Consider the following 27,669-nt stretch of genomic DNA (forward strand, 5'->3'; position numbering starts at 1 on the left):
ATAGCTTTTGTGATTATATCAGATAAGTCCTTTTACAGACTGAAGGCAACTTCAGCAGCTAATTTTATTTATAATTAATAGGAGTAGATTTTCCCTTGCGAGATACTGGAGTGTCATTCTCACTAGCTGATTCCATGTCTGAAGCTGGGACACATTTGGATTTAAATTTAGAGCGAATTTTAGAGCGCAGAGGGGATCTTTTAGAGTGTTGTGTTTTAGCTAGAAATTTGTCCATACCTGCTATCCGAATGGATGCCGCTCTGCTGGTATGAGGATTCAGTGTCTTGCTGCATCAGCCAGTCACCCCTACTGCGGGTCTCTCGCTGCTCCGGAGATTTTAATGGCTGCCTGTAGATCTGTCTGTGTGCAACAGAAAGGTTATTGTTCAGTCTCCACCGTCAGAAAGGGCGCCCAAAGGATCGTGTCGGCACCTTATGGTTATGGATGGTTTATTGCCCTCTTAGGCGGCTTTCTACAGTGTCTGTATGCCGCAGGGAAGGTTCAGGCAGGCCTGTTATGTGCTCCACTATAAAAAGTGGCTTGCATGTGGAGGGCACGGCTTGTAGGCCTATCCACGTGTAGGAGCCAGGGACTCGCCTAGTTTAGGCTGTTGGAGAAGGCGTGTGGGCAGCGCGGAAGTGCGCGATTTCGTCCGGGCACTGGATGCTGCGTGGCCTTACCCTTTCGGGGGTTTCCGAAGTGCGGGTGGGTTACCTAGGAGGCTTGAGGAGGTGTGGAGGCTATGTGAGGACCGTAGCTCTTATTCCCGTGTCCGCTCACATGAGGTGCCGGAATCGGAAGGGTTTTTCATGATATTATCCACCGCCCTGCTCCCACAAGACCGGCTAATTAGATAACTGTATGTAAGTGCACAGGGGTGCCTAATAACTGTTTAATGAATGTATATTAACATATAAAAATCTTTATCAGTAAAATAAAGTCCAGCCAGTAACAGTATATTTTTTACAAAAAAATAAATAAATTAGAATTATTTTTTCTCTTGTGTTTTTAAGATTCCAAGATCTCAGTGCTCACCCATTTGTCTCCCGGGGACAAGAAAAAAGCAGATGTCTTCATTGTCTTCCTGTTGCTATGACTGTGTCACATGTTCTGAGGGAGAAGTGGCCAATAACTCTGGTATGGTTCACCAGTGTTGCTGTTTGTTTTCAGGTTAACATTAAATCCAATAGCGATGGCCCGAACTGGCAGACAGTTCCCGGCGATCATCAGCCGTTCGCCCTCCTGGCAAACAGATGGCGAGTTTGACTCTCCCCCATACATATACATGGAGGCAAAAACTGACCCCTCACCCCAGATTCAGCAGACACATAGCAACCAATCAGGTATGCCTCCCTACTGGACCCCCCTCCCCCTATAGAAAATGCATACACAACAGCCATTTTAGATTCTGCATTTGGCTGCTGTGTTAGGCAGAGTAGTGAGAGCTGAGCTTTTTTTCTTGTTAGTGTAGATTGCTTTTCTGTTTGTCTGCTGTCCAGTGCACTTTAGCTGTTGGAGACAGGTGTGCAGTGCTGCTGCAGTACTTTATCAACTAGATAACCCAATAGCCCTTGTAAAGGCTGTTTTTTTGTTACATTTTTGTTCTGTATGTCCAGTGCACATGTTTGCTGTTGGAGACAGGTGTGCTGCTGCAGTAGTTTCAAAGTTACATAGTTAGAAGTTATGGCAGACAGCACTCCTGCAAATCAACTGTTGATGTGCCCAGGTCTAGGAATCAGGCAGCACTCCTGGTTCCAACTTCAGTGGAAAGACGTAAGGACCAGCACCATCAATTGGTAAATATGCTCTTTTATTTAAGACACATAGACATGAGAAGCAATGTTTCGGAGGGGGACCCCCTCCTTTATCAAGCCAATGTCAGTGTCTAATGGCAAGAATGTACATTCAGCTTTATATACACAATGTAAAATGGAGCAGGACCAATCCCATTCATATTACGCCTATGGCGACCAATCCCCTTCTCTCTATGCAGGCGGACCTGATGGGGAACTATAATACTAATATGTAAATGTGAACAGTAACTTGGTAGGTGCTGTTCACATTTACATATTAGTATTATAGTTCCGCATCAGGTCGGCCTGCATAGAGAGAAGGGGATTGGTCGCCATAGGCGTAATATGAATGTGATTGGTCGTGCTCCATTTTACATTGAGTATATAAAGCTGAATGTACATTCTTGCCATTAGACACTGACATTGGCTTGATAAAGGAGGGGGTCCCCCTCCGAAACGTTGCTCCTCTTGTCTATTTGTCTTAAATAAAAGAGCATTATTACCAATTGATGGTGCTGGTCCTTACGTCTTTCCATAGTTAGAAGGCGCATACCTTGAACTCACAAAATGCTGAAGACATAGTTGACTGGCTAACACAGCACACCCCATCTACTACTACTTCTGCTAGGAACCTTGCTGCATCATCCTCATCCTGCTCTCATATGGACACCCCACATACCTTTTCCTCCTCCACCACCACCACAACCCCTTCACTTGATGTGTCACAGAAGTTATTTACACATCAGTTTTGGGAAATTAGTGATGCACAGCATTATTGCCTGGAGATGATGAAGGAGAAAATGATGTTACACCTGATATCAGTCAGGCGACATTACACAGATCGATATAAGGTGTGATGATGTCCCTGTTGTTGCTGCCTTTTGTGAGTTGTCAGATGAAAGTGAAGCATCTGGTGATGATGTGTCAATGGATGTGACATGGGTGCCCAGAAGAATAAAGAAAGAAGAGGACAGTTCAGATGGGGGACAGAGAGTCACAGAGGGAGGAGATGACCAATACAAAGCAGGGTGAGCTAAGATTTGGAGGCAAACAGCATATATCGGCACCTGGGGTCAACCAGCCAACACACCCGCGAACTTCTACTGCTAGCGCTAGAATACCATCTTCACAAGGCTCAGCAGTGTGGCTTTTTTTGTGTGCCTCTGACAACAGCGAAAGCGATGCCATTTGCAATCTGTGCCATAAGAAATAGAGTCATGGGAAGGCCAACACACCCCTAGGTACAACTGCTTTGCAAAAGCACCTGACCTCCCATCACAAAGCACAATGGGATCAACACCTGAACATAAGCAGCACAAGTCAAAGCTACCCTCCCGGTGGTCCAGCTTCTTCATCGACTTCTACCTCTGCTCTCCTTGTCTCTTTTCCGCCTTTCACCTTAAACCAGTTCCTGCTCATCTGCCCACAGTCAAGTCTCTGTAAGGGACATGTTTGAGAATAACAAAGAAACAAATGTCTCCGAGTCACCCCCTTGCACGGGGTCTGACAGATGGCTTGTCTGAACTCTTAGCCCACCAGCTCTTACCATACCAATTGGTGGACTCTGAGGCATTTAGAAAATTTGTAGCAACTGGGACACAGCAGTGGAAGGCAATTTTTTTTCTCAAAAAAGGGAATATCAAACCTGTACTGTCATGTGCAAAGCCAAGTCACCGGATCTCTAACACACAGTATTGGAGCAAATTTCCATCTGACCACTGATACATGGTCTTCAAAGCACATTCAGGGCAGGTATATATCCTACACTGTCCGCTAGGTAAACCTGGTGGTGGCTGGCAAGCTTGTGCAGTGGGATGCAAAAGTTTGGGCAACCCTGCTAACAGGGGAGGACTGGCCCAGGGGGACGGGGGGCAATTGCCCCCCGGGCCGCCCGAATCTTAAGCAATTAGGGCCGGCCGCTGCTATACGCAGCGGCCGCAGACATACCACAGGTGACAGGTTCGCAGTGGGGATCGCAACCTCGTGCGATATTTCCCGGCAAGTTGAAGTATCCAATCAGAGAAGGGGCTGAGGCGGCCGGCCGTGGTGTGCCCTTGTGCGTGGCTGCGCCTGCGGTGGATGTGAGAGGCACAAGGGCACAAATAGCTTAGGTCCTCTCCGGCCCGGTGGGTTGACCCTGCTTGACTCCGCCCCCCGCCTGGAGCCATTGCCGCCCGCAACGTGCTGCTGTGCCTGCGGTGTCATCGGAGTGAGCTGTCTCACTCTTCAGATTTCTGTGCTGGGGGCCTGGAGCTGTGGCTACGAGTGGCTGGCTGGCCTGGCTGGAGGAGTCGGACACAGTCCTCCCCTGTGCTACTGTGCCTGAGGTGTCGTCGGAGTGAGCTGTCTCACTCTTCAGCTTTCTGTGCTGGGGGGGCTGGGGGCCTGGAGCTGCGGCTACGAGTGGCTGGCTGTCCTGGCTGGAGGAGTCGGACACTCGGGGGGGCTGGGAGTCGGAGATGCCACCTATAGCTGCTTGCTGCTGTGGAGGAGGAGGAGGTGTAGGACTGAGGAGACAGGAGGATAGAGGAGGTCGGGTCCAGGTCGCCAGAGGAGAAGGTGGTTTTTATAAATGTTGTTTCTGTACTTCTTCTACCTTCTTGTCACTGAGTTACTCACACTTTGCTGCCTGCCTGCTACTGCTGTCAAATTCAATTCTCTGCCCAGGCCAGTGCCCTCTGAGGTTTTTTTTGTGTGATAATCATCCCCATTCTGACCCTGGCCTGAGGGGGAACGTTTTTTCTTCTTGTGGTGTGATTGGCGGCAGGGGAGGGGGGAGGCAGGCAGTTAGGCACTGTCAAACAGGTAGTTGGAGGGGGGGGGGGGTAGGTGTCAGACAAGTAGTTTGTATTGTGTCTGGGCAGGAGTGGGGTTAGGCATCACCAGGTAGGTAGGTTTGTGTGTGTGTGTGTGTGGGGGGGGGGGTGGAGGGGGGGTGTTTAAAGGAGTTATCAGGCATTTTTAATGAAATAAGTGCTACTTACCCGGGGCTTCCTCCAGCCCCACGCTCCCAGCATGTCCCTCGCCGCAGCTCTGCAGTCAGCCACTTGCTGCCGTTGCCTCCCAGTCCCCGGCGATGGCACCAGTCCGACCTGGATGTTGGCCTGTACTGCGCCTGTGCGAGCAGCACTGTCAATCACCGCCACATGGACCGGAGTGTACTGCGCAGGCGCAGTAGTTCTGCGTCTGCACAGTACGCTCTGGTCCATGTGGCGGTGATTGACAGCGCCGCTCGCACAGGCGCAGTCGGCCTGACGTCATCGCCGGGGGCTGGGAGGCTGCGGCGAGGGACATGCTGGAAGCTTGGGGCTGGGCGAGCCCTGGGTAAGTAGCACTTATTTTCATAAAAAAAAAAAAGCCTGATAACTCCTTTAAGGTTAGATTGTGCGGAGAAATGGGGTTAGGCATCAGAGAGTGTGTGTGTGTGTGTGTGTGCGTGCGTGCGTGCGTGCGTGCATGTCTGGGGCTGTTAGTCATCACAATTTGAAGATTTGCACACAAGAAAGATATGGCTTTGGGCTGGGGATGGCGTGAAACGGGCCTCTAGTTTGTGTTGTCCCCCCAGGCCAAAAGGTCCCAGTCCTCCCCTGCCTGCTAATCATCATGATTTTCCTGTATAAATCGTTGGTTGTTACGATAAAAAATGTCAGTAATGGTGCCCATACACGATACAATAAAAATGTTCGATTTTCCTGTTTATTCGATCTAAATGATCGAATTGAATGAAAGTTGAAAATATTTTTTTTTTTCGATCAAGAAATTCGAACGATTATCCCGTTTTTTCGGGAAAAATGATCAGACATGCTGGAAAAATCTTTATATTCGATCTAACAGAATAATTGAACTAAATTATCTAATTGAAAAATTGTACCATGTATGGCCACCTTTAAATAGATCATATATCACACAGTGATATTTGAGAAGCAGTGGCGTAGCAATCACCATAGCAACCAGAGCGTCTGCTATGGGGCCCTTGCCACAGAGTGGGTGAGGGGGGTCTGGGATGCATGGGTGCAGGAGCAATATGGGGGGTCCGACTCTGAGGCTGGCTCTCAAGTTGCTGCTGTTTGGCAACATGCCTGTCTCTGGCTCTGCGAGACACGGCACTTCAAACAGGCAGCAACATAACTCACTTCCGCCCGGCTGTGTAACGGAGAGGAGAGGAAGCAGCGAGTCTTTACTAGCTGAAGTGAAGGGAAGTTCTGGCTGCCCAGAGGAGGAACAGACCTCACAGGCACAAGTGCTGAAATGGAGAAAGAGCTTAACAGAAGTCTGCAGAGCTGCCAGCCGTGACCTAAGGTCAGTTTACCGAGGTCACTGAGCTCACTGAGAGCTTCTGCTGAGATTTATCTTTCTTTCCTTTCCTTCTTTTTTTTTTTCAACTCTGTCTTGACACACACTTTGGAAGGCTCTGGGATCACAAGGCAGCACGACCAGAGCACTTGCAGTTTAAAAAAAAAGAGTTCATTTTTATAATTAATGAATTTGCAGCTTCTCAGCAAGATCTTACTGTAGGACCTGCTGTGCCTTATAGTTCCACTGAGGCTGCATCTGTTAATGTTTAATGATCCCTTAAAAAGCTGATTTCTATCAGTATGCCATTGTCAGACATACAGACCTGCCCCCAACACCAATTTATTGTCTAAAGGTGCCCATTAAAGATACAATCTAGAATATACAGTAGATCCTTTCAGTATGATGATCTGTCATGCTCATTAACGGCTCAATTCTCGCTAACCAATTCAATCAGATCAATAGAATCGATCCAAAACGAATCAATTCCATTGATCTGATCAAATTGGTTATCAGAAATGTGGCTGTTAATGGGCAGGATCAATTATGTCATTTTCCAGACACTAGCTTCTGCCTCCTACCTACACTGGTTGGGGGTAAGTCTGCCTACTTATATGTAAGTTTGGGGGGGTGCTTCTGACTCCCAGTACTGGGGGCCCTCTGGCTACCTTTAATGATGGGGCTACTTCTGGCTAGTGGCTACCTATATGGGTGGTCATTTCTGGCTACCTATACGGATGGGTTATAATTAAGCAAGAACATAGCAGGCTTCTGGATATTGTTTGGTTCCTACACCCCAGACTTCAAATTATATGGGGGAGGGCTTAACCCCTTACTACATACACATCCCTTAAATCAGAACAAATTGGGGTCACATAAGCCTTCTAAAGTATACCAAAATACATCTTTTTTGAATAAATATCCACATGCCACCCCCCTTGAATAACAGTTATCAAAAGTATTTGCGGAGCATTCACAGCTATATGCCTGTGAAGTAACATATAAATGCAGTTATGTGCACACTGTAAACTTATCCTGGCCAGGAAATAACATCAACAGCATCACATGCATCCGCGCATTCTCACTCCTCACACACTTGTGCCATAAGTGATGCAACGTTGGGGGGCCCCCTGTAGGGTAATGCAAAAGCGTGGAGGTACTAGAGCCAGCCTGAGTATAGTTCCATCAACTGTCTGCAAAAGTTCATCTGCTGCTGCATACAAATAGGCAGTATTGGTTGGTCTCACCCATCTTGCTGCATCACTGTTCGCTTAGTAAATCCCTGGGTTTAAGCTGCTGTGGTCGCTTTAATCCTGCTCAGACGTGTGCTGGGGCCAACCGTCAATCCCCTCACAGTAATGCACACCGGCAAGTCGTGAACGCCAGCCCGGGATTCCGTAGGCAGCGTGTGTGGAGAGGAGCTGTGTCACATGCATCAGCGTTAGCTCTGCCCACCGACGCGTTTCACGCCCTCATTGGGCGTTTCATCAGGGTGTGTCTCAAACTGCTAACATCCCACCCTTTGTATCTTCCTCTTCCACCTTCCTCTGATTCGCCCTGCCATTCAAAGCCAACTAGGCGACTCCTTCAGGGGGTGGGCCAAATGCACATTTCAGCCGGCCAATAAACATTACGTAAATAGGCCATACAAGAGGCTTCTCCGTTACATATTACGGACATTCAGCAAACGTCATTAACAGAGCGACCAGGTAGTTCATTCCCACAGCAGGACCTGTATGGAGTAGTAAGGCATAGGGAACACGGAATCCGCATAACGCTGCACTTTTGCTCATAGCTGCACTATTCATCAAACAGTATCAATTATGTTGCCCATCACACTTGTATATTGTCCCATCAAATTGTAGCTTCAGATCACGCCCATTCATCAATAGTCCATATAGCAATCATTGGTCAAATAACGTTTGATTTTTTTATTGCAGTGTTTCACTTGTATTTAGTTAAAGGCACATTTCCAGATTTATTTTCTAGCACAGCACAGTCACTGCGGATCCATCCATTCCCCACGTCCAAACCCCCACAGCAGTCCCAGCAATATAATTTGATTCCCCTATTTTTCATTGGGGCCACAACAAAGAGAAAGACAATCATCCATATTTGTTAATTTTAAGGAAGGGGGATAGGTCCAGTTCTGCATTGAGTCCACCCGGAAAAACACTTCCGAGTTTAAAAATCCACATAGCCTCTTTGCAGTAGAGGACCTCATCAAAGTCTCCCCGTCTACCCTAAATCTTCAGACTGTAAATTTCCTTTGCCGTGGTCCCTTTTAAACTGTTTTGATGGTGGGTAAGTCTCTAAACACTTCCTGTAGGTTCCAATGAGAGTCTAGATTCTGCTTGAAGGTATTTTGGACCATTCTTTTTTTTTTTTACAAAACATCTCTAGTTCATTCAGGTTTGATGGCTTCTGAGCATGGACAGTTTCTCTTTAACTTACACTACAGATTTTTAATTATATTCAGGTCTGGGGACTGAGATGGCCATTCCAGAACTTAGTGGGTTTTGAGCAGTGTTTAGGGTTGTTGTTTTGTGGAAAGATCCAGCCCAGGCACAGCTTCAGCTTTGTCACTGATTCCTGGACATTGGTCTCCAGAATCTGCTAATACTGAGTGGAATCCATGCCTCCCTCAACTTTGACAAGATTCCCAGTCCCTGCACTGGCCACACAGCCCCACAGCATGATGGAACCACCACCATACTTTACTGAAGGTAGCAGGTATTTTTCTTGGAATGCTGTGTTGTTTTTCCTCCATGCATAATGCCCCTTGTTATGCCCAAATAACTTACTTTTAGTTTCATCAGTCCACAGCACCTTTTTCCAAATTGAAGCTGGCTTGTCCAAATGTGCTTTAGCATACCTCAAGTGGCTGTGTTTGTGCTGTGGGCAAAGAAAAGGCTTCCTCTGCATCACTCTCGCATACAGCATCTCTTTGTGTAAAGTGCGCCGAATGGTTGAACGATGCACAGTGACTCCATCTGCAGAAAAATGATGTTGTAGGTCTTTAGTGCATGTCTGTGGGTTGACTCTGACTGCTCTCACCATTCACTGCTTCTGTTTATCTGAGATTTTTCTTGGTCTGCCACTTCAAGCCTTAACTTGAACTGAGCCTGTGGTCTTCCATTTCCTCAATATGTTCCTAACTGTGGAAACAGAAAGCTGAAATCTCTGATACAGCTTTCTGTATCCTTCCCCTAAACCATGAGGGTGAACAATCTTTGTCTTCAGCTCATTGGAGAGTTTTTTTGAGACCCCCATGTTGCTACTCTTCAGAGAAAATTAAAAGAGGAGAGAAACTTATAATTGACCCCCTTAAGTACTCTTTCTCATAATTGGATTCACCTGTGTATGTAGGTCAGGGGTCACTGAGCTTACCAAGCCAATTTGAGCTTCAATAATTAGTTCTAAAGGTTTTAGAATCAATAAATCGACAAGAGTGCCAACATTTCTGCACCTGCCTAATTTTATTTAAACAATTATTGCACGCTTTCTGTAAATCCAAAAAACTTAATTTCACTTCTCAAATATCACTGTGTGTGTCTCTTATATGATATATTTAACTGCCGTTTTTTATCTTAGCAACCAACGATTTATACAGGAAAATCAAGATGATTAATAAGGTTCCCCAAACTTTTGCATCCCATTATACTGCGTAGCTCTACAGTGGAGTTTGTGTCACCGCCACAAACTGCTTGCAGGCCTGCCACCTCCATTTCTCTTTCTCCTCCTCCATCCTCTTCACTCTTTTCTTCTTCTGAGTCCTCCTCTGCTGCGCCCTCCTCTACTATAGCTGGGAGACCCCAGCTCCCCTAGTCTATTGTACGTCACAAGTATGACTTTGCCACACTGTGTTGTTGATAGTGTGCCTGGAATCCAAGAGTCATATCAGACCTGTACGCCTGTCAGCTCTACAGTCACAGGCTGATCAGTGGCTGACCCCATGCCAACTGAAAATCGAAAAAGTGGTGTGTGACAATGGAAACAATCTGTTGTCAGCAGTGGGACTGGGCAAGGTAACACATGTGCCCTGCATGGCACATGTTCTCAATCTGATTGTCCAATGCTTTGTCTCTAAGTACCCAGGATTTCAGAGCATCCTCAGGCAGTCAAGGAAACAACATGCCAGTGAGGCATTTACTTGCAACAGCCAGACTACCAGGAACGATTTTTGAACTTCTGTTCCAACAACGAGCTATCAATGAGTATTTCTATGCCCTCCATGCTAGGACAGGCTCTGCAGAGCTGGGGATTTTTTTGTCACATTACTGGGTGCTCATGCGCGATGGCTGAAGGCTCATGAGTCCTTTTGAGGAGTTAAAAAACCTCGTCAGACGCACCAAAGGCACCGTCAGCGACCAGGGTTGCTCGCCAATGATCTCGAATTCAAATTTACCCATGGGTAGATTTTCATGAATCCAGAACTCAAATTCGAATTCAAAGATCAATACCGATCACGAATTTGAATTCGATTGGATCCAAATTTTACACTCAAATTTGGCTGTGATCACGGGTGTTAACCCATGATCACAAATTCAGATTCAGCTACCGTCGCCCAAAACCCGCCGACTTTAAGGCTTAATTGCAAAGCCCCCTTAAATGCCAGAATCACCAAATTTGCAGGTTATGTTGAGAAGAAAAGTGGGAGCAAGAGGAAAAAAAATTTCAATAAGACCTTATACTTTTTGAGAAAATCGATTTTAAAAGTTCAAAGAAAAAACTGATACATTTAAATGCTGGTCAATGACAGATCGTGGGAAACATTTCCCAGCAGTTAATAGCAAAGGCCCCTTACATCCTAGCAACACCAAATTTGCAGGATATGTTAAAAAGATAGTGGGAAACAATATTAAAAAAATATATATATATATTTTTGGGGAATGTTCTGAGTGTGGGAAATCTGAAAAAAAAATGGTGTGGGGTCCCCCTTCCCGAGCCTCTGTAACCCCTTGTCCCCCATGCAGGCTGGGATAGCCAGAATGCAGAGCCCCGGCCGACTGGGGCTTCACACCCTGAGCTATACCAGCCCGCATGGTCCATGGTATGGGGGGCTCCTGGGGTGAGGGGCGGCCAAGCCTTCCCCTCTCCCCCGAGCCCTTGTCCAATCCATGGACAAGGGGCTCTTCCCCACCTCTGGTGCCCCAGGAGGAGGTGGGGGTGACAACTCCCTGGGGGGGTTTCATGGTGGCATCTGTGAGTCCCCTTTAAGAAGGGGACCCCAGATGCCCACCCCCCTCCCAGGAGAAATGAGTATAGGGGTATTAAGGACCCCTTACCCATTTCCACAAAGGGTTAAATTAAATAAAAACATAAACACGAAAAAAAACGTCCTTTAATGTTCTTAATTAACCAGAAATACTTACCTGTACCTTTAAAAAAAATGTTCCCATGCCAACATTCCCCAAAAATATATACATTTTTTTTTTTAAATATTGTTCCCCACTATCTTTTTTACATATCCTGCAAATTTTGTGTTGCTAGGATGTAAGGGGCCTTTGCTATTAACTGCTGGGAAATATTTCCCACGATTGTCATTGACCGGCATTTAAATGTATCGGCTTTTTCTTTGAACTTTTAAAATCGATTTTCTCAAAAAACATAATGTCTTTTTGAAAAAAAAATTCCCCTTGCTCCCACTTTTCTTCTTAACATAACCTGCAAATTTGGTGATTCTGGCATTTAAGGGGGCTTTGCAATGAACCCTTAACTACTTTACGACCGCCTCACGCCGATGGGCGTGACCACGGCGGCAGCCCCAGGACCGCCTAACGCCAATTGGCGTCAAGTCCTGGGGCTGCAGTTTCCCAAGGAACGGCCGCGCGCATGCCGATCGCAGCTAGCAGGCTGCTTGTAAACGTAAGGGGAAAGAAATCCCCTTTGTTTACAAGCGTACAGCGCTGCGGTCTCCAGCAGCACTGTACAAGATCGGCGATCCCCGGCCTCTTATTGGCCGGGGATCGCTGTCCTCTCATAGGCTGATGCCTATGATAGGCGGAACAGGATGGATCGCCGTCCTGTTCCAATTTGGTACACCGGAGGGGAGGAGGGAAGGGGAGGGAGGGAGGAAGGGGAGAGAGAGCCTGTAGAGGCTAAAGAAAAAAAACAACAACGAGCAGCATCGATCGGACCCCTTCGGGGCATGTCCCCTTAGGGAAAAAAAAGGAGGTGAGTCCGATCGCTGGGCTCCTAAGCTGGGCTGTGCAGGAGGATGAAAAGCCTGAACAGCCCAGCACTGCATAAAACGCATGGTCTTTAGGGGGGGGTTAGGGCTGTGGGTGTCAAGTAGTTAAAATCGGTGGGTTTTGAATCACGAATTTGTGATCACGGCCGAATTTTCCCCTGACCCGGATTCAAATTCACCTGAATTGAATTTGAGTCCATTCAAACCGCCTAAATCCAAATTTGACCCGGACCCGAATTCGAATGGACTCTAATCGAATTTGGGTACATTCGAGCATCATTACCAGCAACCTAATACCATATACTTTCTTCATGGAGCGTGCTCTGTGAAGAGTGCTTGATATGGTTGTAGATGAGCATGAGCAGGAAGAGGAAGACTTTTGGTCGGAATCACTAGAAGTAGACTTATCTCCTGCTGTACCTGCAGCAACACAGAGAGAGGTATCTGAAGAGGAGTCAGAGGAGGAAGGTGGCTTTGCGAAGGAGGAAGACCAACAAGAAAAGGAGCAGGCTTCACAGGGTCACCTTTCAAGGACCCCTGGTATTGTACATGGCTGGGGATGGAGACCTTGGATGAAGTTGTCCTTGATGATGAGGAACAGGAGATTGCTACCTCTGCATCCAACCTTGTCAAAATTAGTGATGAGCAGAAATTATGTCAATGTGTAAGTATGCATAATAATTCACAATTACACATTGTAATCATAATGCAACATTTCAGGGGAAAATCATAATTAATTTAGTATGTAATTGTAATATTTCATAAATCTGCATAATTTTTCGCGCAAGTTTCATGTAATTTCAAATAATTAGTACCGAAAGCATCCATACATGCTATTTCTTCCATTTTCCAAAAATTCCAAATTGCTACATATGTCAAGGAGAATAGTGGGTACAAGTCCCAAAAATACTTGTAAAAACAAAACAGAGGACACCAAGAGCCCAATAGTGCAATATTGTCTGGTAAGCTCAATATATAATGTAATATCAAAGGTTCTTATACTCACAAAGGTGGGTTACCATCAGGTAACCACTTGACAGGCAGGTGGGGAGTATTAGTACCTGACCCCACTCAGGTATAAAAGTCGCTCTCTGTAGATAGGAAAATGGGGAAAGAACCCCTCCACCAGGGGTGGACTTAATCGTGCTGTAATATGTAGGAACAGAGGCGCCAAGCAGAGTAAAACAATGTTCTAAAAATGATAAAAAGAGGGAAGTCGAGGTGGACTTACCTCCCTCTGGTAGAGGACATATACTCAAATGCAGAGTAAAAAATATACAATTTATTCACAGCTCCATAAAATCGCAACACGTTTTGCGGTCAACAGTCCTGCTTCATCAGGCAGTACAGGAGCATACAAAACTGGTTCAGGTCCATAAAGCGTGTCACAAAGGCGCTCACACGCTTTATGGACCTGAACCAGTTTTATATGCTCCTGTACTGCCTGATGAAGCAGGACTGTTGACCGCAAAACGCATTGCGATTTTTTGGAGATGTGAATAAATTGTATATTTTTTACTCTGCATTTGAGTATATGTCCTCTACCAGAGGGAGGTAAGTCCACCTCGACTTCCCTCTTTTTTTCATTTTTAGAACATTGTTTTACTCTGCTTGGCGCCTCTGTTCGTACATATTACAGCACAAGTCCCAAAAATAGTTTGAGAAAATTGATTTTAAAAATGCAAAGAAAAATGGTTTTTAAACTGTCATTTTTCTGTGTTTAAAAACCATTTTTCTTTGTATTTTTAAAATTGATTTTCTCTTCTTGAAAAATTATTCTGTATGGGGGCTTTGCTATTCACTGCTAAAGTCAACATGAAATGATGCGGAAATTACATGAAATTATGAATTACTATATGAATTCAAGTGAATTTACAAATCGTAATTGCAAATTGGCGTAATTGCGAAAATGTATGTGAAATTTAGCGTCATCGTATTTAGCTGATTATGATCATTACTAGTCAAAATGGGGTATTTTTGTGCTGTCGTGCCTGCTGAAGGACCCCTGCATCAAAATGCTAAAGGTGAAGAACCTGTACTGGGTGGCAACGCTATAAGCATAAAGTGACAGAGATGTTACCAATGTACCACAAGTAAGAAAGGATGCAGCTATTGCAAAGCAGCCTGCAACAGATGCTGTACAATGCTTTTAAGGGTGATGTCACAGCAGGAAGTCAATATAACAGGGGAAGAGTAGTGATGTCGCGAACCTCCGATTTTTGGTTCGCGAACCCCGTTCGTGAACTTCCGTGGAAGGTTCGGTTCGCGTAAAAGTTTGTGAACCGCAATAGACTTCAATGGGGAGGCGAACTTTGAAAAATAGAAATAATTATGCTGGCCACAAAAGTGATGGAAAACATGTTTCAAGGGGTCTAACACCTGGAGGGGGGCATGGCGGAGTGGGATACATGCCAAAAGTCCCGGGGAAAAAATCTGGATTTGACGCAAAGCAGCGTTTTAAGGGCAGAAATCACCTTTAATGCTAAATTGCAGGCCTAAAGTGCTTTCAAACATCTTGCATCTGTATACATCAATCAGGGAGTATAATTAGAGTACTGCTTCACACTGACACACCAAACTCACTGTGTTATGCACCACAAACAGCTGTTTGCGTAGTGACGGCCGTGCTGGACTGGTGCGCAACATGGCCAGAGTGTAGGCCGTGGCTTTTTTCAAGGCCATATGGTCGCCAGGCTGTGGTAGCTCAATGATAGAACAACAGTGACTGTCCAGCTGATCAAATTTGGTCTGACCACAATGAAACAATGACCTTATTATCTTTTGTGTGCCACCCCCACCCGAGACACTCAAATAGCCGGCAGTCATTGCTTCATTGTGATATGCAAGCCCCTTCACCGCGGCAAGGTAATGATCACGAAGGGGGATGGGCACATGACATGTACATGCCTTTTGTTTTTTTGTTGCAGCCGCCCGCAGTGCACCCAGAAAAATTAGGCAGGTATGTACACGCACCAGAAAAATTAGTATAGCGGCCACTGCTAGCAGCGGCCTTAAAAATTCAGGAATCTGCCTAGTCCTGGACCCTGTTGGTGGTGGCGGAAAAGGCAAGCGGCCTGCAGGCAGAGATGCTGTGTGTGGGGACTGACTTAGTCTTCGGTCGTGCAGTAGCCCTTCGGGATCCATGCCTCATTCATTTTGATAAAGGTCAGGTACTGAACACTGTCGTGACCTAGGCGACTTCTCTTCTCAGTGACAATGCCTCCAGCTGCACTGAAGGTCCTTTCTGACAGGACGCTTGCGGCAGGGCAAGAGAGAAGTTGGATGGCAAATTGGGACAGCTCTGGCCACAGGTCAAGCCTGCGCAACCAGTAGTTCAAGGGTTCATCGTCACTGTTCTTAGTGTCTACATCCACACTCAAGGCCAGGTAGTCGGGTACCTGCCGGTCCAGGCGTTGGTGGAGGGTGGACTAAAGAATGTCCGCATGTCCGACATCACCCTGAGATCGCTGGAGCGTCCTGTCCTTGCCTGCATGGACTTGGGAGGAGGAGGATTACTGCCAGTGGTACCTTGATTGCGTTGTGCTGTCACATCACCCTTAAAGAGAACCCGAGGTGGGTTTGAAGAATATTATCTGCATACAGAGGCTGAATCTGCCTATACAGCCCAGCCTCTGTTGCTATCTCAAACCCCCCTAAGGTCCCCCTGCACTCTGCAATCCCTCATAAATCACAGCCACGCTGCTGACAAACAGCTTGTCAGAGCTGGCTGTGTTTATCTCTATAGTGTCAGTCTGCTGCTCTTCCCGCCTCCTGCAGAACACCAGTCCCTGCCTGCATCCCTTCCCTCCCTGCTGATTGGAGGGAAGGGACGGGGGCAGGGACCGGAGCTATGCAGGAGGCGGGGGAGCAGCTGAGACTGACTCTACAGATGTAAACACAGCCTCACAGCACGGCTGTGATTTATGAGGGATTGCAGAGTGCAGGGGGACCTTAGTGGGGTTTGGGATAGCAACAGAGGCTGGGCTGTATAGGCAGATCCAGCCTCTGTATGCAGATAACATTCTTTAAACACACCTCGGGTTCTCTTTAAACGCTTTGCTGATGTGTTAGTAACTTCGGACATTCAAAGTTTTTTTTTTCGTCCAACACACCACCAGAACCCTTTGAGATTGACCCTTAGAGAACACCTCAACCCTCAGATAGCGAACTACCTGGCGTTAACTCCAAATACAGACACTCTGAGGAGCGATGAACCCCTGGACTACTGGGTGTGCGAACTTGACCTGTGGCCAGAGCTGTCACAATTTGCCATTAAACTTTTGGCAAATTGTATGTATATTGTATACTACCCCACCTGTATACTACCCCACCTCGTGCCCCCCATTCCTTTACATTGTAAGCTTGCAAGGGCAAGCCTCTCATACCCTTTGTGTCTTTGAATTTGTTACACATTGTATACATCGTGTTATTATTGTCACTGTAATTACCAATTCTGTATCTTGTACCAGTTCTGTAGCTTGTAAATTGGTGTACAGTACACTATTGTCTCTATTATTATATACCCCATATTTGATTCTTACTCTGTACAGCACCACAGAATATGCTGGGACTTTATAAATCAATAATAATAAAAAAATGAATTTCCAGGTGCCAGAAGGCTCAATAATCAAGAACAAAGATGATAATACCACAGGATAAATAGTAAAAAGTTAAGTATTTATCTATAATATTACTTTCCAAGCAGGCAGCTGTATAATGTCTGCCTGTCTGTGTATCCTTCCACCCCCATTGACTTTGACAGGGAAACTGTGCAAATCATTGTACAGTTTTGAAGCTACAGCCACCACACTTGGACAAAATATTCTTGATATCCACCTGAATAAAAAAGTGATGTTTGAGGGATGCCCAAAAGTGGTTGGAGCCATTTTCTAAATTTTTAGGAGTTTAGGTATTTAACGTTACACACCTCTATGGCCCATAGTGGTGTAGCTTTGCTTGGGCTTTTTTATAAGCGATAATTAATTAATTAATTAATTAATTAATTAATGCTGCTGAGTTGGCCTATTAAAGATGGGACATCTCATTCTATAGACTTTCACTGGAAAATGTCAAACTGCAGCTGCACGTACAACACATTTTGAAAATTCAATAACTGGGTGGAGCCACAAACTGCCAGTAAGATTTCATCCATTGACTTCAATGAGGACATTTAAAAATGTGACATTCATACAGTGTTAACGCCTGAATCCCCAAACTTGGCACAGACGGTCGCTGGGTGACTGGGGTTAAAATGGAGAAAGAGTGGGTGGAGCCTACCATAGTCAAACAAATTTCAGCCATCAATTTTAAATGTGGAAATTGAAACTGCAGCCTTGTTAACGGTAGGGTCATAGTTGGACCACTCAGATTGAACCAATCAAATTGCATAGTTGGTCCAATCTGATTGGTCTAGTTTGATTGTTCCAATCATGCAAACTGATTGGTTCAATTGTGCAATGTGATTGGTCTAATCTGATTGGCCCAATTGTGCAATTCAGTTGGTCCAATCCGTTTGATCCAATTGTGCAATTTGATTGGTCCAATATTATTGGTCCATTGGTGCAATGTAATTGGTCTTTTCTAATTGGTTCAATCATGTTCAATCACGCAATTAAATTAGTTCAATCTGATTGGTTCAGCCTTGCAATTCCATTGAGCTAGTCTGACTTGCCCTGTAATGCAATTTGATTAGTACAATCTGATTGTTACAGTTTTATTTTAATTGTACAATCTGAGATGACCACATGATGTCCAGAGAGAGTGACAAAGATTAACCATGTTTGGGAGGGGAATCCCATGCTGCCTATGAATGTCACTTGAAATTTAAAATATGTACCTTATTTTTGCGAATATTAGACTCTCCGGATTATAAGACACACCTTGGTTTAGAGGTAAAAAACCAGGGGAAAAAATATATGTTAAATATGCTACACCTGGTGTGTGTAACGATCTGGGGCCGATTTCCAGTAAGCGCACACCACATGCACTGAAGCAGAAGGAAATCTCCACAGTCACAGAAGCAGAGTACCCAGTATATATTTGTAGAGGAGAATTCCAACCAGCAGATGGAGCTGTGGAGTACAGAGGAATAAATCCTCTGTACATCCACAGATGCCAGATTAAAATTGCAAGATTAAGCAACACTGGGCAATATAAACAAAGTAGCAACTCAGAAGAAAGCAAGAACAGAGACAGAGTATATGAATGTCCACCAATCTAGTCGCTACCCAGCGACGGTAGACATATCACGTCAGAACAGACCAGAAAGAGAAAGCTAATCGCAAGAGAGGCGATTGCTATCAGCAACACAAAACTGAGCAAAGACTGACCATGAATTAAGTAAAGGAAGACACAGCAAATAACTACAATCTGGACGCCAAGGAAAATAACAAATGAACTAGCTAAACTCGGTCACCGTACGTTAAGCGCAACAGTGACAAAACGTACCAACCCTGACTAACAAATGAACACAGAAAACAAAGACAAACAGATAGCAGGAACGCCTGCTAATTGGTTGCCTAACACCAGACAACAGCAAGCGCTCATTCCAGACAAAACAGACTGAAGGAGTAACCAGTAGCAACCGCAGCTAAAGTTATACTCCAAGATACAGACAAGAGAGATCCACCGCCTCTAACGCTAGGGCGAATGCGATCTAGAAACAGGACAGAACAATTTACTATCATCTACCGTTGGAGACAGTACAATAGCAAGGACAAGACAAGGCAAGAATAGGCAGTACAAATTATACCCAACCTGACTGCACTAATAGGAGTGCAAAATGCACTCCCCAAGAATTAACTACACTAGAATATTAGCAACAAAGATGCTGAGGCTCTAAGGTTAGTCTCACCAAACAGGAAATATGATGAGCCAGGAATTCTGGGAGGAAGTGATATTTATACTGAAGTCCTTCAAAGGAAGCAGACAAGCAGATTGCAAGATAAGTAGATGCAAATCAGTCAGCCTTGCAAACTTACAAAAAGGCCTCTTTCCCCTGGACTGAACTATGCAACCTGCATAGGAAACCAAACTGTCCAGAGAATCAAGGCCACCAGAGCGGATTCTGACAGTGCGTCTATAGTCCAGGGGCATCTTGTGCTGCTTCTCCCTCAAACTGTCTAAAAGTCTATCTCCAGAGCTACAATGCACCCTTGGGCCATCCCGGCTACACTAAACCTCATAAGTTATGGCAGGCACAGTCAACAAGCTGGTTATGTGCCTTAGCAAATCACCCATTTTTACTTCAGTATGGTCTGCTCTCCCTCCATCTAGTTGTGGCCTAAACAATAGACCTGTTCTCTTTACAAAGATGTTAGAAACTCATCAGCACGCAAGGGTAAAGAGCACATAGATGTGGCTGAATGACAGGTATGATGGAGCAGACGGCTGCAGCCTGCAGCATGGGGATACCTTGGCCCTGGTCCGAATATATTATTCGGAATATAAGGTGCCCTGACTTTTTCTCCCCACTTTTTGGAAGAAAAAGTGTGTCTAATATTTAAAAAAATGTGGCAGCTAATTGATTCTGGAAAAACAATTATTTTAGTTTAAAGCATTGGTAAGTTAAAATTTTTAATACTACTGGAATCCAACCCTGCTTGAATTAAAAAAAATTGTGTATTTTCCCTCCCCTACTTTAACATTTTCTCAAAAACTACAAAGTCTTTTTAGTCTTGTTGATGTATCCACATACATTGAGCCAGACATACGAAGCAAATTTGGGGATGATACCAGGTATGAGGGTTTTGCAATTAACTGGGAATTTGGGCACCATAGACATCAATGCAAACTGGTAGGAATATCCCAAACTTTAAGATTTAAGATGGCGCTGAGCCACACAGCTCCCGACTTTTTGTCTATTTTTGTCTATTTTTGCCTTGCTTTTATTACTTTTATGACTCTTTTCACTTATGCCTGTGATGCACACCAGGTCCCTTATGCCTGTGATGCACACCTGCAAGCCCGCAGCCCCCGCTCGCCTCCGATCCACAGCAAGCTGCTCTGCGGGGGTACCGCTGCCTGCCGCCGCTACCACGTAGAAGGACCACACTCCTGGCCCTCCAGCAGACATCACCTCCTCAGCTGGAGCCTGCGCTAGCCGCTGCCCGAAACAGATCTCAGGGTCTCTGGGCACCGAGGAGACATCGGACCACTCCAGACGAGCGCTGCAGCCGAAGGCTCCACGCCACTACCCTCTGTGAGCAGCCTTCCTACTCCGTCCTTCTGCAGCGGCCGGACACTGGCTCCCTCTTCCGACGGTGTGCCGACAACCTCACCGGAGCTTTCTGCAAGCCCCGCTGGCGTGCTAGGCCCCCCACGTGGCCCGCAGAAGAGGGAGTGCACACACACACCGCGGCTGTCTCCATCGGCTGGCTGCCTCCTAGGCCCAACTCCACCGGCCACCGGCACTGGGATAAGGGGGCCGCGAACTCCTCAGGGAGACACTCTGCCTCTGCAGGCCTCCACTGTGCTAACACTAGCCGGCAGCAACCGCTGTAGCCGGCTGGCTCACCACAAACAAACAGCAGAATCTCCTGGAGGTACCCACATCACTGCGAGCCCACCGCAGCAAGTCCCACTGTCAGCACAACCACTGGATGAAGCTGATCCCACAGGAGGCCTGCCTGAACCGTCCACAGTCTGCTACATAGAAGGGGTAAGGACCTCACTACTCTTGTTGCCTACGAGGTGACCGCTATCTCACCCCTTGTGCTGATACCCCTGTGCCCATCCTGCTTGCTTGCTACCCGTGCCTCAGACTGAGATTTTTGCCGCTGACTCTGCTGGACCTACTGCTCCTAGCCTCACCATCCTGTGCGCACCCGAGTCCGCCAGACGCTGGCCACACCTGGCCCCGCTGACACCCGATGCTGGGTCCGGCCAGCTTGCCCCCCACGCTAAACTCTGCTCCTGCCCCTTGTGCTGATCCCCCTGGGCCCAACCTGCCGCTGCGTGCCTTTAGGCTGAACTTTTTGCTGCGGTCACTGCTGGACCTACTGCCGCTTGCTCCCGGCCTCACCTTCCTGCTGTGCATCCCTGTGACCGCTAGCTGCTGACTACACAGGGCCCCACAACATCCTGTGCTGAGTCTGGCCAGCTTGCCCCTTGCTGAACTCTGCTCTTCTGCCTGGTCCACCAATCGGTTCTATTGTTGCCCAGACAATGCCATGCCTCACTACCCCCCGCAGGCGCCCCACCACCTCTAGCCCTCCCACCGGGGACTGGGGTCCACTCACACCACAGCTTCTACAGTGGGAACCATGTGGCCCCTCACCTCCTGTAGCCAGGCTTCTGTCCAAGCTGGTCTGGAATCACATCAGACTGGTCCTGGATCCGGTCCTCGGCCCTCGTGCAGGCCAGAGGCGGAGAGGCTGCCGGGCAGGCGCGAGAGACTTAAAAGGAAGGACCTACGATCAGCTATCCCCTCAGTCCTCCTGGCGAATGTGCGCTCTCTCCCCAACAAGCTGGACGAACTGTGCCTACTCTGCGACAGGAGGGACCTTAGCAGGACGACGCCAGTCCTCTGCTTCATGGAAACCTGGTTACACAAGGACATCCCTGAGAACTCTCTACATCTCCCAGGCTTCAGCCTCACCCGTGCAGACCGGGACCCTGTCCTCTCTGGGAAGAGAAGAGGTGGAGGTATCTGCTTCTATATCAGCTCCTCATGGTGCACCACCACGTCAGTACTCATCAGGAAGTGCTCCCCTGACCTCGAACTCATACTCATCGACTGCAGACCATCTCAAAGTGGGAGACATCCCTCCCAGACTCACTATTCATTATCATGGGCGATTTCAACAAGGCCAATCTTCGCCAGGAGACGCCACGCTACCACCAGCACGTGGAGTGCCCCACCAGGGGTGTGAACATTCTCGACCACTGCTACACAGCACTGAAGGATGCCTACAAGGCATCCCCAGGGGCAGCTCTTGGCTCCTCTGACCACTGTGTCATCCACCTGATCCCCATCTACAAGAGACGCCTAGAATCTGCCAAACCGACTCTTAAATCTACCAAAGTATGGTCGGAAGAGGCCAAGCTCCAACTCCAAGCCTGTTTTGATTGCACCAACTGGGAGTCCCTGGAAGCACCAAACATAGACGAGTGGGCAGACAATGTTGCCTCATACATCAACTTCTGTGAGGACTCTTGCGTACCAACCAAAGTCTTCAAGGTCTACCCGAACAACAAGCCATGGTTCACTAACAAGCTACGGCAACTGCGGAGGCGAAAGGAAATTGCACACAAGACTGGCAACCAGGAGGACTACAGGAAGGAAAGGAACGACCTTAATCGAGAACTGAGGGCTGCCAAAAGGGACTATGCTGAAAGGATGGAACAAAACCTGCACTCAAATGATATTCGAGCTGTGTGGAAGGGTCTTAAGGCTGCCACCAACTACAAGCCCCCCCCCCCCCCACAACAAGCACCTCCCAGTCCGGAGCTAGCAGAAGAACTCGGCAAGTTCTACTGCAGGTTTGAGAGGCAGGAAGAACCAAGGGTTTATCTGGAACCGCCCGATCCCCCCCCCCTCGCCGCGAGGAAAACATCACAAGTCAAGCTCCTCCTCTTGTGGTGAGCGAAGCTGATGTCCTGCTACTCTTGTCAAGATTAAACACCAGGAAAGCACCTGGACCGGACGGTGTGTCTCCAACCTGCTTGAAAACCTGCTCCAGGCAACTCGCTCCCATCCTCTCTGCCATCTTCGCCAAATCACTAAGTGTAGGACTAGTCCCCAGATGCTTCAAGAGGTCGACCATCATTCCTGTCCCTAAGAAACAGGGAGTCTCTGACCTAAACAACTTCAGGCCGGTAGCCCTTACGTCCATCATAATGAAAACTCTAGAGCGAGTGGTCCAATCCAACCTCAAGATCTCCACTTTGCCCCTTCTAGACCCCCATCAGTTTGCATATAGGGCAAACAGGTCCACTGATGATGCTATAAACATTTGCCTGGAGTTCATTTATGACCACCTTGACAGACCAGACACATATGCCAGAATACTACTCCTGGACTTTAGCTCGGCATTTAACACTATCTGTCCACGCATCCTACAAGAACAACTGGCCACACTTGGTGTGCACCCAAGCCTATGCCTCTGGATCACAGACTTTCTCTCCAACAGGACCCAAACTGTCAGGCTAGGTGACATCCACTCACAAACCATGACCATGTACACAGGTGCCCCTCAAGGCTGCGTCTTGTCTCCACTGCTATTCTCCCTCTACACAAACAATTGCAGATCCAAGGCAGACTCAGTCAAGGTCATCAAGTTCGCCGACGACACCACCATTGTCGGTCTCGTCACCAAGGACAACATCCAGGAGTACTGTCAGCAGGTGGAAAGAATCTCCAAATGGTGCAAGGAGAAAAAGCTAGTGCTCAACACTACAAAAACTGTCGAGCTAATCATTGACTTAAGGAAATCCACTCCCACCCCACCACCAATTACCATTGATGGTACGGAGGTGGCTAGAGTGCCCTGCGCCCGTCTCCTAGGCACTACCATCTCCAGCGACCTCAGCTGGAGGCCTAACATCACTGCCACCCAAAGAAAAGCCCAGCAGAGACTCTACTTCCTTTCGTCAGCTGAGGAAGTTCGGCATGGCCCCAGAGATCTTGACCAGCTTCTACTCCGCCACCATCGAATCGATCATCTGCTCTTCCATTCTGGTCTGGTACACCGGCGCAACCGCCAGCGACAGGCTCACCCTTCAGAGGGTCATCAGGGCAGCGGAGAGGGTCATTGGAAGACCTCTCCCCTCACTTGACCTCCTACACAAGAGAAGGTTGAGATCAAGTGCGCTGAAAATCGCTAACGATCCTGCTCACCCGGGCCACCGCTACTTCTGTCAGCTCCCACTAGGACGGAGACTTTGGGCCATCTCCACAAGGACGGCCAGACACAGTAACTCTTTCTTTCCCGCGGCTGTCAGCCTCCTTAATTCCCTCCACATTCTCCCATCAGCACATAAAAACTGGCGATGGGCCATTCCATGAGTACTGTAACCGGTGTTAGATGCTGTAACACAAATGTCAAGTGCAATACAACATAACATAAATGTGACTGTTTTTCCACTGTGTATAAGTGTAGTGTTAACTCTGTTCTGCTGTTCTATGCTACCTATCGTTGTCTCCCTTGAGCTATATGTACTGTGCCAAACCCAATTCCGGGCATGACCCAGTCATGCTTGGCGAAATAAAGAATTCCTGATTCCTGAACTTTGTGTAAAGTCAAAATTCCAACTAGAAACATGGCAATCCCAATCACCCCTAGATAAGTGTAATCTATTTTGTAATAACACTTTCATTACACTGGTAAGCATTTCCTAGTAAGGCTTAGAAGTGCATTAGAAACTGTTGTCCATGACTGTTGTCCATGAAAACCAAAACATTTGTTTTTTTCCACAGACAGTGATAACTGCATAAAATGTCTGGACCACGAGTGGCCTAATGAGAACAAGACATCTTGCATTACCAAGACAATGGACTTTTTGTCTTACACCGATGATGTGATCTCTCTAGTGTCCATAACTGTTTCAATTATGCTTTGCCTTTTGACAGCTGTGATATTGGGAGTTTTCATTGTATATCAGAAGACACCTATAGTAAGGGCCAATAACAGAAACCTCAGTTATTTTCTTCTGGTTTCCATCATGTTGAGCTTTCTATGTGTATTTTTATTCCTGGGTTATCCTGTGGACATAACCTGCTTGCTGCGTCAAGTGTCCTTTGGTATCCTCTTCACATTTGCTATTTCTTCATTGTTGGCCAAAACTTTCATGGTGTTTGTGGCCTTCAAAGCCTCCAGACCTGGCAGTGCATGGAGACAATTGATGGGACTCAAGTTATCTAATTACACAGTAGTCATTTGCTCATCCGTGCAGGTTCTAATTTGCTTTGTATGGCTGACCATGTTTCCACCATATCAGGAACTAGACACACGCTCATATCATGGAAAGATCATAGTTCAGTGTAACGAAGGTTCAGCAATTGCATTCTATTTAGTCCTCGGATATATGGGGATTCTGGCAACTGCTAGTTTCACTATAGCTTTTTTCACCAGGACATTACCGGACAGTTTCAATGAAGCCAAGTATATCACCTTCAGCATGCTGGTGTTCTGCAGCGTCTGGATTGCCATGATCCCAGCTTATCTGAGCACCAAAGGGAAATATATGGTTGCCGTGGAGATTTTTGCCATATTGACTTCAAACTTTGGACTTCTAGCTTGCATATTCTTTCCAAAATGTTATATTATTTTTTGTCACCCCGAATTAAACACAAAGAAGCATTTGCTTGAAGACAGACACAAATAGTTGTTATAATAGTAATATATAAACATACTAAAAATATACATATATTGCACTGTTATAGGGAACAAGTTTTCCAATAACTGATTAACCAGATAACCAGATGTGATGTCTTCCTATCTACGTGTAACCTATGTCTCCTACCACATCCCAGCTCTGTGCCCGTATTCACCAGATCTGTCTTTAGGCTCCTGCTTGCTGTTACTATTATTTGAGCCTTTTCAAATGTAAAACTATTTTAGAAGATCAGAGACACAGTGTTGGAATGTGTGCTGTCACTTCAGTCCAGGGGCGTTGCTAGCATCCTAAAAGATCCGGGGCACTTTTGGGCACTCCAGCCAAAAATAGGTGGGGCCACGCATCAGAATGTGGGTGTGGTCATGGGTGGAGACAAATGTACATGAACTTAACAATGGTCTAAGTCGGCCTGCCCAGCAAGATGTTGGATATAAAAAAAAATGCAGCCTATCACATAAACAGGCAGTGTCACTTAAAAATAACTAGGCAGAGTTACCTGGCTTCTTTGCTGGCTGGTCTGGCTTGACTTTATGCTGGGCGGGCTGGCTTGCTGCCAGGTTGTTCGGCAGTCCCCCATAGCATTCCTTGACCTTCTAGTCGTCTCCTTCCCATGGCCCATGGACCTCCCATTGAGCCACTACAACTCCCAGCATGCCCCCATAGAAGAACCACAGCTCCCTGCATGCCCACCCAGCATTCCCCTTAAGAGGCACCAAAGCATCCAGCATACCCCCATAGAAGATCCACAGCTCTGACCCTGCCTGAAGGACATCCGGGGCACCATAGAATAGATCCCTGGCATGTGCCACTGATCTTTGGGGCTAGCAATACCCCTGGTTCACCCTCATGTTGTTTATATAAAGAAGTGATTGCTTCTACCTGTTTTCACTCACCTTCCCTCTTCATTAACACTCTGTCTTCCCCTGATGCAACAGGCAAGAGTTCAAAGCATTCAGTAGTATGGTGCTATCTAGTCTACACCCTACTAGACTGGAAATCCATTAATAAGATATTCTAATTTTTCATCTTCCAAAAATAGCGGAAAACTAAAACATAAGCACATTTTTTTTCTGGCAGGCCATGCTCAGGTCTTTGTTTTTGTACTTTAATAGGTTGCACTCCACTCTAAGGTGGTGGATGCTAACATGCTAGTAGAACTAGAGTATGGTGAAGAATAGGAAAGCATAGCATGTTTAGTGATTATTGTAGATTCAAATAATATGAGCACCGAAACAAACACACTTGTAGCTACCAGAGATTTCCAATCCACACTGGACCAAAAGTAGAGAATATATAATACTCGGCACTGTGACTTTAAGAGCGAACCAGACTCTGTATAGCCTGCAACCACCCAGTGTTCGACAATGGTAGTGTTTGGCCATCACCAAAGTATACAGTCTCCACCCTACTATTTTCAAAACTGCCTCGTTACTCATCATGGGCACCTGGACGGAGAGTGGACGCACAGGGAGGTTGCTGGCAGCGGTAGTGAAGGAGGAAAGCGTGTCTGCAACGCTGTACACCGATGGTGGAAATGGTGCAGCCCAGCATTAGAGATGGCCCAAACGGTTCACATGCAAACTTATTCATGCAAACATTGGTGGTTCGTGTTCGCTATCGAACGCAAACTTTATGCGAGTTCGACCTGGCCCCTATACTACATCATTGGGCCAAACTTTGACCCTCTACATCACAGTCAGCAGACACAGGGCAGCCAATCAGGCTACACTCCCTCCTGGAGCCCCTCCCCCCTTTATAAAAGGCAGCTGCGTCGGCCATGTTCTCACTCTGTGTGCTGCGTAGTTAGTGAGAGAAGGGAGAGAGGTTGCTGCAGAGATTAGGAAAAGCTTAGTTAGGCTGTTGTTAAGCTTTTAGCTTGCTCCTTGCTGATACTTATTGCTAAAAAGCACCCCAAAACAGCTCTTTTGAGAGCTAATGTTCTTGTGTTGTGTTTTTTTTTTTTGTGGCCCACTGACACTTGCATATACAGCCCTGTCAGTCGCAGCTGGCCCTTGCTAATTGCTACACTGTGCCAGGCCCAGCACATTCAGT

At 46.7% G+C, this 27,669-nt stretch overlaps 1 protein-coding gene across 1 annotated transcript; it reads left to right on the top strand.

Moving 5' to 3' along the window:
• The first annotated feature begins 248 nt into the window (after positions 1 to 248).
• LOC137537940 (vomeronasal type-2 receptor 26-like) lies at positions 249 to 25,605 on the top strand. The gene is made up of 3 exons (XM_068259869.1): positions 249 to 266; positions 1,014 to 1,137; positions 24,698 to 25,605. The coding sequence occupies exons 1-3, from the start codon at positions 249 to 251 to the stop codon at positions 25,603 to 25,605; spliced, it is 1,050 nt and encodes a 349-aa protein (XP_068115970.1).
• The last annotated feature ends 2,064 nt before the right edge of the window (positions 25,606 to 27,669 follow it).

This window comes from Hyperolius riggenbachi, chromosome 11 (assembly GCF_040937935.1).
Source record: "Hyperolius riggenbachi isolate aHypRig1 chromosome 11, aHypRig1.pri, whole genome shotgun sequence".
Classification (NCBI taxonomy): Eukaryota; Metazoa; Chordata; class Amphibia; order Anura; family Hyperoliidae; genus Hyperolius; species Hyperolius riggenbachi.

Excerpts from the sequence above, each read along its gene's own strand:
- LOC137537940 (XM_068259869.1), top strand. Across the intron at positions 1,138-24,697 it reads AGAAGTGGCCAATAACTCTG|ACAGTGATAACTGCATAAAA; the intron begins GTATGGTTCACC and ends TTTTTTCCACAG.